Raw genomic sequence first — 14,391 nt, forward strand, 5'->3', positions numbered from 1 at the left:
TGGTAAAAATAAATAAATATACAGCCAGCCAGCTCCAAAGAGAAACATGTAATATCACTGGCAATCTGCGTCTGTTCTGTGGGCAACAAGATGTGAATTTGGGGGTGGAGGGTGTCAATCTGGCATTGATTTTTTTTTTTTTCACGTATATAAGATCAGTCAAAGGGATTTTAATTTTAAAACTGCCTTATGTTATTAGGAAGAAATGGGTTTCTCTGATTTGTTTTTTGTTTAAAATCCACATTCTCTTATAGCTTTCAGGCTGTATACCTGTGCCATTGCCCTATACGCAAACCGGTGTTTGTTGAAAAGCTGGAGAAGCTAATGTTGTTTTTTATTTTTCACGCTGCAGTGAAACAGAAAGTGGAGCAGAAATTGGAGCAGATGGGGAAAGTGCAGGGAGTCTGCCTGCACACTGCTCATGTTTTGTGTATGGATGCAGTCCTTAATGTGGGCCTGGAAATGGGAAGCCACAATCAGGATTGTTGGCCTCATGTGTTCAGGTACTCACCAGCTTTCCCAAAAGCAGCAGAATTTATACTGTGTTGCCTGAAAGTAACAGACTGAGAAAAAAAGGGCTTCACGTGCTCTGGGAGTGTTCTGTACGAACAGGGTCAGAGTGAATTAACTGCCGGTATCTGTAAGAGGAAAGACAGTGCTGTTTTGTTAGAGACAAAATCAACGCTTAGAAACTCCAAAGTTACCAGAAGACTGTGGCAGACCCAGGAACCTAAATGGGCTCTTCACACGTCTGCTAAACTCTTTGCTATCTAGGCACATGGGAGGCCAAAGGATGTAAGAAGACAGGTTATCTATGTGTAATCTGAGAGTTAAAGATCGTCTCTTTTCAGTTTGAGGAAAATGTCCTGTGCATCTTATCTGGTTCAGATGTAGAAATCGGTGCCTGTGAATTGGCAGTGGGTCTCCATGTAAGCTGTCTTCTCACAGTGATGGGGCTGTGGGGCAGCCGAGAGCTGCACTTGCGCTGTCCTGACTCGCCTCTGGAGTACAGACCCAAGCGTTTCGCCAGCGAGCCTGGTGATTAGTGGGGGGAGAAGTTGTTGTTGTTTTGGAGGTTTTATTCATCTTTTGCTTCTCCTGTTTGTTCCCAGGGTGTGTGAGTACATCAGCACGCTGGAGCACACCCACTTCAGTGATGGCGCTTCCCAGCCCTGCCTCACCATCACCCAGTCACAGCAGGCACCCGGGGGGCTGCACCCAGACCCTGAGCCTGGGGACTCTCCCCAGGCACTGACCCCCGAGCAAGAGACCACCCTCAGCAGCAATCCTGTCATTCAGCCAGTTTCTATCCAGGAACTCATCAAGGAGAGCAGTAAGGGCAGAGCTTTTGACTTCCGTGGAGGTAGCCTGCTCTGTGGGACCAGTGCTGCCAAGGCTGTTCTCACACTTTCCACGCAAGCTGACAGGTAAAAGCAGCGCTGTCAGGAACCAGAATCCTTGTTCCCAAAACAGGACCAAAATGGACCTTTCTGTGGTGCAGTGGGGCCTGATCTTTGTCCATTGCAGCCACTTGCATGAGTTTCACAAGAGCTGCGTGTGCGTCACAACCAGCAGTTCCACAAAGACCTGATTTTCTGCATCTCTGTAGTTCCTGCCTTGCAGGTACTGGGCTGAGTATGTCTGTGCACAACAGTGAATATACCAAGTAAATCAAATGCATCCCGAGAGTGGTGGGTGTATTGCTTGCATGTAAATTAATCTGTTGTGTTCATTAAAGCAGACAAAATAAGTGGGTGTCTTGTCCTGACAGGAAGGGACCGAGTGACATGACCAGTGTCAGTTAGAAAGCAGCTCCTTCTGTCAGGACTGCGTGGACAGCTTGTCAGCCTGCCCCAGCGTGTCCGGAGGAGAAAGGACCGCCAAGCACGGTCATGGAATGGCTAGGTTAAACGTCCCTACAACACGGTCTGCAGACTGATATGTCACAGACTTTGTCACTTTTCTGATATTCTTTCAGCAGCCCAGGCTAGGGTTGAAAATTTCCTTGATGTGCATGCTTGTAATAACCCTTTTTTCTCCGGCTGACCTTTTACTTTCTTGATTTTTGCCCATAGGAGGGTGTTACTTGTATATTCAGAGGAAAAGGTAATGCGTACTGACACTGCTTGTCGGAGTTTAACTCTGCATGGAAAGTACCTTTTATTTAGGAAGCTCACAATACAACTTGGTTCTGAGGATTAGAGAATAGCAGTACTGTAATTTAAACAATGCAGGTTTGATTTCCACACTTTTACTTCAGTGCGAACGTTATTAGGACTCCATCCCCAGTTTCCTAGGACTATAGGAAATTTTTCTTGAAAAGCAATGTCAGAAAATTGTATTTGTGTCAACGTGTGGCTGCACCATGTGAAATTTCACTGTAATCTCTGTGGAACCCACTTCCTATGTAAGCGTGTTTACTGGTTTAAGGGTATAGATTTTGACTCTTAAATCTTCAGAGCTCATTGCAGCTGAAAGTAACAACTCTTGTTTATATTCCAAAACAGCAATTCAGGTACAGCAACTTTAGGTCTAAGACTCGAATGCATTTGTTTTTCATGTAAGGGGCTGTAACTCCAGTGTCAGTGAAGCTATGATGATCTATGTTGTGGGCACTGGGAATATGCTTACTGTTTTTTGGATGACTGGTTGTCCCTGTCCAGTGTCGAACTCAGGGGAGGTTTATAGTGATCCCAGGAGTGAGACTAAGATGCAAATGAGGTCAGGTGCCGCTAATTTGGTTGCTTTATTGAATACACAACAGAGACTGGAGTGATAGGAAAGGTAGGAGTTATTAAGAGAGAAGACTTAGCAAGTATTCAGGAAAGTATGCAAGAGATAGTCACCACCATGGATCCAGCGGCATCCCGTTGTCCACAGTTTCTTCGGTGGAGGGTGCGCACCACGACTTGTTTCTGTGATCTTTTATGAGGAGTCCGGGGCTGGCGGCGGTGGCGTGTCGTTGCTGTCTCCGCTTGCAGCAACACATCCCATGCCTCAGGTCTCACAGTGTCCTTGGAATTTCAGCCAATATCTAGTTTCTAACAGACACTCAATTTCTTTTGAGAATTTTTGCCTTGGAATTGCTGCAGCTGAAGTTACTGAGCCTGGATGTCTCCAGAGTTGCCAGCCTGGTAGGCAGGGGAGTTTTCTGCTATCGCAGCAAGAAGGGCAGAGGAATGTCCCGTTATCAGCAAGATAAGCAGCCTTCCTGGGTTGTTATTTTTGCAAGGCCGGCAAGCAATCCTGAGCAAGCTTTGAGACAAATGTCTATTCAATCAGTCTCTCACACTGGTTCATGAACTGCTTATAGCATTAAGGTGCAGTAATGGGGAAGCATTGATTCCTTGAAAAAGTGACTTTTTATTTTAGTACGACAGTTGAATCTTGCAAGGGTTCTGGTCGGTCCTACAGCAGCCTACTTTCCACCCTCCAGTTAATAAAGCTTCTGGATCAAAGTTTTTCTGTAGCACTGTATAAATGAAAAAACCCTCAATAACCCAATGTGTCACCAAAGGCAAGACATAGCAGCCATGTACAGAGAAGAGTTTTCGTCTTACATACACATTGAAGTCTGCATCTCATGAATTTTTCAATTAGATTCTGTTCTTTTACTCACAGGCTCTTTGAAGATGCTGCTGACAAGTTAAACTTGATGGCCTTGGCAGGCTTCCTTTACCAGCTTAAGAAGGCTTCTCAGGCTCAGCTCTTCCATTCAGTCACAGATACAGTTGATTACTCCCTAGCAATGCCAGGTAAGGCACCTGAGGGTCCCTTACAGAGTTCTGTGTCTCATATACAACTCTACTGCTTACAGGACTTGCTTTTGTATTCTTACAGTTTTAATTTTTCCAATTGAAATTTCAAGCTATAAATAAAACACAGTGTTTAGTAACAAGATCTTTCTGTAGGAGCAATTCAAAGTCTTTAGAAAAGGTTGAGCACTTTTTTTGGACAGGGACCACATCCACACCTGCTATGAAACAACACTTCAGAGGACATTAATTTGGTTCTTGGACTTTGGGGGTGTTAATTATCCACAGATATTTAATCACAACTCCATTTTGGAGCCTGATCCAATGAGGAGATTTGGGTGAATGTAGACCTAAGACAGTGGATTTAGATTAGACATTTGACAGTGGGATAACCTCAGAAGTGTTCAGAAAATGAGTGATAGCAAACAAAGCACACAACTGAGGAATGTTAAATAAAGGAGTGGGATTTGTCCTGCTTGCTCTTCTCCAGCAGAGCGGAGCATATACCTTACAGTACAAAGCCTGTAAATTATTTCTATCACTGTCTCAAATAGAACGGAAGGATTGGACCCAAAGATTTCACTTCAATTTGCACTGTGCCTTTAGAAGTTAAATTAGTCATACGGGTTTTGTTCTGTCCTGTGGCAGGCGTGGGTTTTATCTGGTATACGTCTCCAATTAAACCAATTAAAATCGGTTTCCCCTCTCCCTGAAGTGATACTTGTTGTTTTCTCAATGTGACACTTCAAGTTGTTCATTTTTTGCTCTTGCTTGTCTCCAGGCCTCAGCATTCATCACTTTACTGTTAATAAATAGTGATCCTCTTATTTATGTAGTAGTCAGTCAACAGTAGTTAGTAATAACGAAATTAAAATTAGGATAGAACAATTAATTGCATTTTTTTAATATGTTAAATGTGCATTTTTTTAATATGTTAAATCTTATGTGCCCTCTGATAACATCTTTTGTTAGAGATAAAAGCACCGGCGTATTTTAAATGAGAGAATGAAGTGTCTTTCCAAATGTTGTAAGAGCAATGGAAGATGAATCCCTTTCAATAGGAAATAACAAGTGTTACTGGCTGGGGAACAGAAAAGTATTTTCTCACATTCTCTGCTTCGTATCCTTTGCTTGATATGAGGTACAAAAGGACAAAACAAAACTAAATAATTTGCAGTTTATATTCTTTCCTGCAGATGTCACCAAAGGCTTTTGCAACTGGGTCTTAGTAGCAGTTAATTAACTCCTTGCTTAACTTTTCTGCACTACTTGTCCAAGCCTTTGTCTTTAAAATGTTTGCCAAAAAAAATGATCACTTAAATCAAAATAAAGCGTGTTTAATAAGTTGTTCTTAAACATGGATCCATCTCCAGTTCTTTTACCTACACAGGCGTAGGCTGTGTTTTACACTGATTCTTTTTTTTTCTTTTGTTCTTTTTATATCTCCACCACCCTCCCTGGTGTGCATGTCCCCCGACTTCATACTAATAATTTCTAACCTGATCTAAATTCCAGTTTAGACATCTAGAGATGGAGGAGCAGCTGCTGCTTATTATCTTATACTTCATTTATTTTCTTATACTTTCTTGTAGGTGAAGTAAAATCTACCCAGGACAGGAGAAGTGCACTTCACTTGTTCCGACTTGGCGATGCCATGCTCAGAATTGTAAGGAGTAAATCTCGCCCGTTGCTCCACCTCATGCGCTGCTGGAGCCTGGTGGCACCTCACCTTGTAGAGGTAGGAGTGGGGGAGAAAATGGGAATGTATACGAGAGATGGCAAAGCTGAAAAAGCTGGAGAAGGCTTGATAGCTGTTAAAATGTGTATCATCCCTCAACATTGTCAAATCTGGTTGCATTTCTGTGGGGGTGTGGTATATACTGTGTCATATATTGTGATACTGCCACTGAGGAGCGCACTTTTAAGTAACTGAAATGGGCAGGTCCAGGGACAGTGTGTTGGATTTTTGCGATATGATGCTTCCCATGTGTGCCTGTGGTGAGAAAACTGAAACCACCCTAAGAGGTTACAAGTAACTCCTCCATCTGCCTGTGTTCCCAGTCAAGGTCTGCATCCTTGCAAGTCTTCCCATAAAAGGATGCAGGCTTTCTTTTCCCACATAAAGCCAGATCATCTGGGAAGACGGTGACGTTTTTCCCTTTCCTTCTTCTTGTGGACCCTGGTCAGTGGCACACCAGTAGCAGCCACATAATGGATTTCGGTCATAACAAATGACCTTTCCTCAGCCAAACTTTGCGTCTTATCTGGTGAAATGCTGGTGTCTTGACTTCTCAGAGCTCTTTGATTTGTATCATTGGTATGAATAAATGTGCAGTACTTCCTTCCTTCCTGTTGGTGAGGTGTGTGGTGTCATCTGCCATGGTCTATAGGGACCATGCTTCTCTGGAGTTTTAAGATGAGCTGTTCGGTAAATTGCTATAGCACTCATTTCATTGACTCAAGAAAATGTGTGGACTGTCTTGCAGCGGAGTTCAGACATTGAGAGGTCTCAGTGGAATCCCTCTAAGTGAAGTAGAAATAGCAGAGAATAGTTCTGTTGTATGCCTTAACAGCCCTTTATCTTGAAAACTAATGTGTCTCTTGCCTTTCGATGCCAGCCTGAGACCACTTTAAATACTTTTAATGTTTTGAACGCTTTTAAGTCTTTTAAGATCCCAAGCCAATTTAATCTTGAGTTGGTAAAAGTTTACCAAGTAAACTTGGTACTTTAAGTACCTTCCATGTTTTTAGAATGCAGGGCTGGTCATTCTTTTTGGTTGACTTCAGTGCAGATGAAGCGTTACTGGGAAGGAGCAACATCAGGGAAAGGACAGAATTTCACATAACCTGCACAGTTGCTCAAAACACTAACTTTATATCCAGATTCACTGGTGTTTAATTTTTTAATAGCTCTTCCAAAACTGATGAGAACCTTCTCACTTTAAGTTCCATAAATAGCCAAATAAAAAGTGAGTTTGGTCATGCAGAGATAGGTATGGTGAATATATGCAGAAACTACCTTTTTGAAGGGAAATAATGGTCACATGGTAGGAACAAAAGACAACATTTCAGACGAGTTCTGTTGTATGGATTTTACTATTTAATTTATTTCTTTTTAACTCTGTGCTTTTTGAATTGTCAGCAAACCTTCATACATCTGTGGGACTCCAAGCAGCTCAGAGTCTCAGCCATCTGTTTCCACGGCAGTACTCCCTCATTTTCGTTGCAGTGGGGTCCCTAGTCACGTTGCGGTGAAGCCATTTTTAGGGTTCGGCAACATGAAGTGCTTACCTCCCTTAAAAGTGTCTCACTAAAAGCAAATTTTGTGCTTGGACAAACTCTAATACTCCTTCTTTCCCTGCAGGCTGCCTGTCATAAGGAGAGACACGTGTCTCGGAAGGCTGTCTCCTTCATCCATGACATCCTCACTGAAGTGCTGACGGACTGGAATGAGCCTTCTCATTTTCACTTTAATGAGGCGCTTTTCCGCCCCTTTGAGCGTATCATGCAGCTAGAGCTGTGTGATGAGGATGTCCAAGACCAGGCAAGTCAGCCCTCAGGGTGTCTGTATTTGGCCTGCCATATCCATAAGAAGGATGGTCTCCAGAGTGCTCTTGGTCCACTTGAGAGTGTTTCCCAAATTCCCTTTGAATTGTGCCCCTTAATCATCTTCAAGGAATCAGGAGGGCTCTGCCTACCTAAGCCGGCATTGTGGTAGAGCACAGAGACAGTACACCTGGCTTTAAAGCAATTAAATAAAACTTTTATATTATCTAAAAAAAAAAATAAATTAGTCTATACTGACATAGTGAAATCTAGGAATGTGTTTAAAGCTATCCTCATTCCTTCTGAAGGTCCATCTGTATATCAGTTCTGATTTTTGGTTTTATTCTTTTAACCTCTCCTACGCTGTCTGCAGGTGGTCACCTCTATAGGAGAGCTGGTGGAAATGTGTTCTACCCAGATCCAGTCAGGATGGAGACCCCTCTTCAGTGCCCTGGAAACAGTGCACAGCAGCAGCAAGTCAGAAGTTAAAGAGTACCTTGTAGGAGAATATTCTATGGGTAAGGACTTGCAGCACCGACTGTTTCATATGTGCATTTGTTTCCCTGTCTTACTCCTTGGGGACACAGTAACTAATTCAATATATTTAAATGCCCTACCTGAACAGTGGCACTTAGCAGTGGCACTGCAATACTCCAGGACTGTACTGAAGTATCTGGGTTATTAGTTGGGCTGGGAGGGAAAGCAGAGGTATTGTTCTGACTTTTCATCCGTTGATCCTGGCAGATGAGTAGAATGCAAAAGAAATGCTTCAAATCTATTTAAATATTTTTGAGCAAAACAATAGTGAAGGAGTCCTGAGCTTGGCTGGGCCCTGGTCACTGTTCTGCTAGAGAAAGGAGAGCATCCTGTATACAACAACCACATGTCACGTGGACTGTCTGTCTCACTGTGTGAAACCTATTGCTTTTATACATCAGGGTAACTCAGTGTGATAATCTAGGCAAGTGCTTGTCCGGCCACTTAATCACAAGGCTTCAAATTGCTAGCACTATTACAAACCAAGTTTGTTGTAGGAATGATTCTGCATCCCTCCCAGAGATGTTTGCTTGTATGGAAACTGGGTAATGTGGGATAATCTGTGCTTTAATCTGTTCTTTTGTCCTATTAGAAGGCATTTTTAAATGTTACAAGACACATGTAAGGGATATGGTTTCCTCCTAAATTTTGTCTTTCAGACTATTATGATCAATAGCAAAATGCAAAGGTGTACAGCTTTTGAAGACTGATGATCTACTTGGGAAAAGCAAGGCTATTTTGTTACTGTATAGTCTGAATAGTTTTCCACGTGACTGACAGTTATCAAGAACTAAACCAGAAACCTCCACCAAACAGAAGTGTTAGCTACTCAGCTGAGTTGAAGAGCTCAAACCTGCTTTTACCATTTGGGCAAGCATAAGCTGATATTTTTCATAGCTAAGGTAAAGGAGAGAGTCTGTATGAAGGGCTACACGAGTTGCCTCAGGAGCAAGAGAAGGTTTTATTTCTAAGAATGTCTGTGTCTGCCCAGAAAAGGTTCTACAGATTCAGTTAAATTGTTGAAAAACTCTTGGATAATCACCTTTATGGGGCATGGGGAAGAGTTCTCACCTTGTTATTTCCACAGGGAAACGCCAGGCTCCAGTGTTTGATGTCTTTGAAGCATTTCTAAACACAGACAGCATCCAGGTCTTTGCCAATGCCGCCACCAGTTATATTATGTGCCTTATGAAGTTTGTCAAAGGACTGGGTAAATATTTTTATTTTCCTTTTATCCTATTAAGTCATGATGTGTCAACTTGATCCTGCAGAAGAGGAGAATTCAGTTATGTAATAATACATAGTACGGTAGGGAAGAGAGAGGCAGTGAAGAAATGGAGTCCAGGATGCTTTAATAAAATAAAAGCAAGACCAAGGGATTAGTTCAGTAACATTTTTAATGCTATCAGTTCTTTAAGTTGTTATAGCAGCAAAGATGCATCTCACTATTAAATGTCTGCTTCATTTGATCTTAATTTGCATCAGCACTTGCTTATATTCATTTAAATAATAAAAAAAAGAAACAAAAAACCAAAACCCAGAATCTTGCAGAAATGGCCTGGCATTGTGCAGTGACAGCACGGATTGTCTGCAACAGAACAGGGCATGTTTTACATTCAGCGGTCAAAGCCACGTGGCTCCTTTCTACCCTTGCCCACCTCAGCAGCAGTAGTTTGGCACAGGCAACGCCGAAAACCTATCAGTGAGGTCATGAGCGTTGCAACTAACAACCCTCCGTCCCCATGATTAGTTTTGGTGATGTGTTACTGAGGGCAGCGGAGACCAGGCATGTCAAGTCAAGGTGACCCTACAGAGTTGTGGTGCTTCACCAAACTTCAGAACAAAGGCAAATGGTGTTGGGTCGTTCTGCCCCCATGTTCGTGTTCCTCTGGCTTACCTTGATTGTTAGAATTTGACACTTTTCATTGAACTGTGGCAATGATTTTTTTTTTTTTTTCTTATGTGAATTGCAAAACTTCTAATGAGAGGTAAAATGGGGCTTTTGGTTTTTGTATGTATATTCATTCACAGAAGTAGCTAGGTCTGTAAGCAACTCTGATTTAAATGAAGCACCTAACTGCAACTGATCTAGTCTTTAATGTTACTCTTGTCTTACTAAGCTATTTCACCATCAATTTCAATGGGGGCAGAATTCAGCTTGTGATGACAGACGGGAATTGTAATTACTACTACAAAGGAGAAACAAACTTGCATGTCCAGTACCAGTAAAGGGAACTCATGTTACTTCTGCAGGACTTAAAAGGCTTTCTTACGTTTCTTTAGGTTTCTTACTTTCATGAGATAAGTTTGTCCCCTTTATGGTCACATGTCAAAAAGCAAGATTTTTTTTTTTTTTTTTTTTTTTATTAAAGGTAGTAGGACTATGGGATACTTCAGTACTGAGCAAAGGCAAATACACTACCATTTATGTGCATTTTAACATAAAGCTAAAGGATTCAAACGTCACTGGCTGACTTGGCTGATCTCAATGGTAGATAAGACTTTAGGATACATTATGGAGGGAGTAGTTAAGGGCATGGAAAAAGCAAATGAATGTAATGAAAGGAGAATAAAGTAGGATTTAATAAAAGGATTTAATATTTATCGTGTGTTTTTTATGAGAGGAAGAGCTTTTAAGGCAATAAAATGTTCCATGTATGTAGGCATTTAGTAAAGCTTCAGATTTGGCACTGAATGGGTAGTATTTGGCTAAACTGGAAAAATGGTTGTGAGCCAAGTATTCTAGGGTGGGCAGAATGTTGGTGGAGGGGAGGAAAACAGACTGTGCAGACTGGGAAAATGCTGGAGTGAATGGAGTTATCCAGGGAGGAGCTCTGCAACAGGACACCTTAGAACTGATCTGCTTGTTTAATAAATACGCTTCGTGAAGCCGACCTAAAAGTAGGCATCTGCTGATGCCACCAGGTTAGTAATACTTGTGATACTGAGACACTAGAGCCTGAGGGTATCATACAGTTGAAACTGTGAGACCTTGACACCTGAATTAGACAGCAGAAGGAGATATTGTCGCACAAAATATAAAATGGTGTATTTAAGGACCAGATAAACTAAAAGAAAGAGCTTGTGGTAGAAGAATTTTCCAGGGCACGGGGGTGCAAACGAATAGAAAAAAAAATGGGTATATTAAATTGAGGACAAGGTGAATATGAGCAATTCATACACCTATGGAAAAAAGTGGAGTCGATATGACAGGTGACTATAAGGTATGATTATAAGAACTCCCAAAGGCTCTACTAAAGAGTTATTAAATAAGCATGCATTTGTTAAAGCATTTATTCCTGTATAAGTCCATGTATAAAATGTGACCAATATTACTGTATTGTTTGCATGAGAATCATCTGATTGTCATCTGATAAGATCAAACGAAGGATTCTATTCAGAGATTAGGGCACAACTGAATGAAAAAGGAAAACTAACGCTAGGTTTGTTTCTCTTCTGTCCTTCCCAATGCTGCCTTTCCTTTCCCCAGGGGAAGTAGATTGTAAGGAGATGGGTGACTGTGTGCCAGGATCAGGATCTGCATCTACAGACTTGTGCCTTCCCGCGCTTGATTACCTCAGGAGATGTTCTCAGGTACGATGAACAATCTTATACAGGCACTAACCTGGCCTAGGAAACAGTTCGAACCTCCAGGCTTTGCATCAATGGTCAGATGGTTTCTGTGAAGACAGCAGAATCTGTGGTAAGCCTGGTGGTAATAACCCCCACTGCCAGATGGAGAGTGGTGATCCGAAGGAATCTCATACCTTCTAGGCCAGCTAACAGTGGGAAAACTGAGGAGATAAAAACATTCAGGCCCAAGGAGCATGTGGGAAAACGTGAATGTTCAAAACCTAGTCATAACATATTCAAAGCTACATTCATTCTTGTTTAAACAGTTACGGTAAACAGTGTTGAGAATGAAGGAGAAAACGAAAAACCAACCCTGAGAATTCTTAGAGCTTAAGAAGAGCAACAGGTTACACCCTCTAAAACACACAGCAGCTTATCTGTAACATGAAAACATATCTGAAGCTGAGGGCAAATCTCTAACAACTAGAATGCTGGCATGTTTCCTGTAATCTCCTTGCACATAGCCCAGATTATTATCCAGGGTTATTAGGATGTTTTTTGTCTGATTTTATAGTGTTGTTTGCATTTCTGTAGTACCTGCAGGTCTTTTTGTTTGGACCCAGGCCATGTTTTTTCTGGGTACAATACAAATGCATAACAAAGGGTATTACCATAGCTGAAAGGACTTATATCTAAATTCAGAGATAATGGGTGGATCCAGTGCACAGATGGAGAGGAGAAGGAAAGAATAAGGCAGCTCAGAATAACGAACAGCAGACATATCAAACTGTACTTGCTATCATGTTTACCTTAAAAAATTTAATGAGTATCTCTGTGTATATCTAATGTATGTTCCATCTATACACTATGTGCATCACATCGTTCTTCCTCATCATTACAAACCCCAGCCCACAGCAAGGCAGAAATATTTTCTTCTCTTTAAAAAAGCAACCATTTTTATCTTGTTATACCTTTTAACTTGCCAGTAGAAGAAGAACAGAAATGACTAAAAAGAAATCCTATCTGTATATTGTAAATACATGGTTTACTTTAGAAGGGCCGGGTAAAACACTGGTGACAGCCCAGCTATAGCACAATTCTGCAAAGTTTGTATTTGTTGTGTAATGGACAACCTGGACAATGAAGCTCTGAAGTAAACCTGTACAGGTCCTTTTATCAATATTTTCTTAGTCTTTCAGAGCTGCAGAATATTCTGTGTACAGCTAATGGAGCTTCTTAGGTCGTAGGTGCCATCAGCAAGTAGTAACATTTGTCTTTCACAGATGAGGAGGAAGCACACTCCCTTCCCAAAAATATGTTATTTAAATTCCTTTTTTCCCTCTCTTTCTCCCCACGACCCCTTACTTGTCAGTGAACAGAAGACTTCTGGCCTCTAGTTGTGTTTATAGCTGGTTGAACAGAACAGGTGCTGACATTCTGCTGCTTTCATAGCTTTTATTTTATTTTACATATCTGTGTTGTATGTGATAGCTTTTAAAAACTTTCCTGTATATATTTATATTTTCCCATATATATTCCCATATATATTATATATTGTCTTCTCTTTTTTTCCCCTCTTTCTCTCCTCCCCACCAAGTTGTTAGCCAAAATCTATAAAATGCCCTTGAAACCCATCTTCCTCAGTGGCCGGCTGGTTAACTTGCCCCGAAGAGTGCAGGAGCAGTCAGCCAGCAGTGAGGATGGTATTGAGTGCATCCTTTCTGACTTTGATGACGACACTGGTAAGTGCACTGAAAGTAGTAAATGCGGAATTAATCAATCGCTTTTTCCGCATCTCACTGTAAATTTTGCCAACTGCTGAAAGCAAAAAGGAGCGGAAAAACTTCGTGGTTTATTGTCTCCCTGTTGTCTACACACACACACGTGCGCACACAGAGCTTGCAAGTTCAGTCATGTCACCTTTTTTATGTTAAAAGATACAGCTTATATAGGAGAAAAATACAACCCGTCTCTTGGGACAAGATAATAATATTTTAATTAATAATGTTTTAAATATCCTGATATTCATAATACAAGCAGTATGTATTTCTGAGTGCTAACACAAAAAGACCACAGCTGAAGTAAAGGAGTGAAAACCTTTTAAAGTTGGTGTAGGCAGGCATGCCTTTAACAGAAAAAATATCAGCGTTGAGTTAAGAGTTTGGAAAGATAAAGAATACTTGTTTAGATATGTTTCCAAACTTATGTCCTGTGGTCTGTTGAACTAAATGGTGTATATCTAAACTCCATAAAAAGCGCTATGACCTCCAGAAAAACAAACAGCGTTTGTCTCCTGATTATTTGTGTGGCTTACATAGATTGTGAATTAATCAGGTGTTTGACTAACTAGATCCATGTGGAGCCAAGCAGTAGAGGAATGTAGCGTTACTGCTTCTGGACTCACGACGGCTCTTCGAAGCAGTACGGTCACTTCTGAATATCTGAACTACTGAGCTGTTCTGACCTGGCTGCCCCTGTGAAGAGCTGGCTCCAAGCAGGCAGAAAGCAGGCTGACTCCAACGCATTTCATTCACATGCCTCACCAGAATGACTCTTGGTACCTACTTTTATCTGGGCTTTTCCATCACGTGGATTGTCCTGTTCCACTGCTACCCTGAATAAAGGAGAGGAAAAACTGCTCTCTGAAAAAAGCAAACCACAGATCCTGGGTTTTCATTTGTTTGTTTTTTAAAAAAATTTTACTTTCTTCTTTCTGTGTTTGGGTTTTTTTCTCTCTAGAAATTTTAGGATGTTCACCTGGGATGTGGGAGACCCAAGTCACTGAAGTCTCTGCTTTGAGTCAGACTTGGGACTTGACCTAGGGTCTCCCTACCTCAGGTGAGCACCACTTGCCTACTGATCTGAAGTGGCTCTACCTATCAGTATCTTGCTTGCTGTGAACAGAAAGCCACCCTGCAGCAAGGAAACCTTCTGATTTGGTTCTTGTCAGGGCTAAGCACTGAAACTTTCACCCAATTTT

The 14,391-nt window shown here is 41.5% G+C and overlaps 1 protein-coding gene across 1 annotated transcript in view; it reads left to right on the forward strand.

Moving 5' to 3' along the window:
* KIAA1244 (KIAA1244 ortholog) overlaps positions 1–14,391 on the forward strand; it is a gene marked incomplete at its 5' end in the record, with an annotated part of 87,624 nt that overhangs the window by 61,490 nt on the left and 11,743 nt on the right. Inside the window, 9 exons of the mRNA XM_009695477.1 lie at positions 353–503; positions 1,113–1,427; positions 3,622–3,755; positions 5,348–5,493; positions 7,120–7,299; positions 7,675–7,819; positions 8,926–9,048; positions 11,329–11,432; positions 13,009–13,153. Coding sequence (XP_009693779.1) covers positions 353–503; positions 1,113–1,427; positions 3,622–3,755; positions 5,348–5,493; positions 7,120–7,299; positions 7,675–7,819; positions 8,926–9,048; positions 11,329–11,432; positions 13,009–13,153 — 1,443 coding nt within the window. The remainder of the gene's footprint in view (positions 1–352; positions 504–1,112; positions 1,428–3,621; positions 3,756–5,347; positions 5,494–7,119; positions 7,300–7,674; positions 7,820–8,925; positions 9,049–11,328; positions 11,433–13,008; positions 13,154–14,391) is intronic.

The sequence above is a fragment of the Cariama cristata genome, unplaced genomic scaffold, assembly GCF_000690535.1.
Source record: "Cariama cristata isolate BGI_N322 unplaced genomic scaffold, ASM69053v1 scaffold1702, whole genome shotgun sequence".
NCBI classification, from domain to species: Eukaryota; Metazoa; Chordata; class Aves; order Cariamiformes; family Cariamidae; genus Cariama; species Cariama cristata.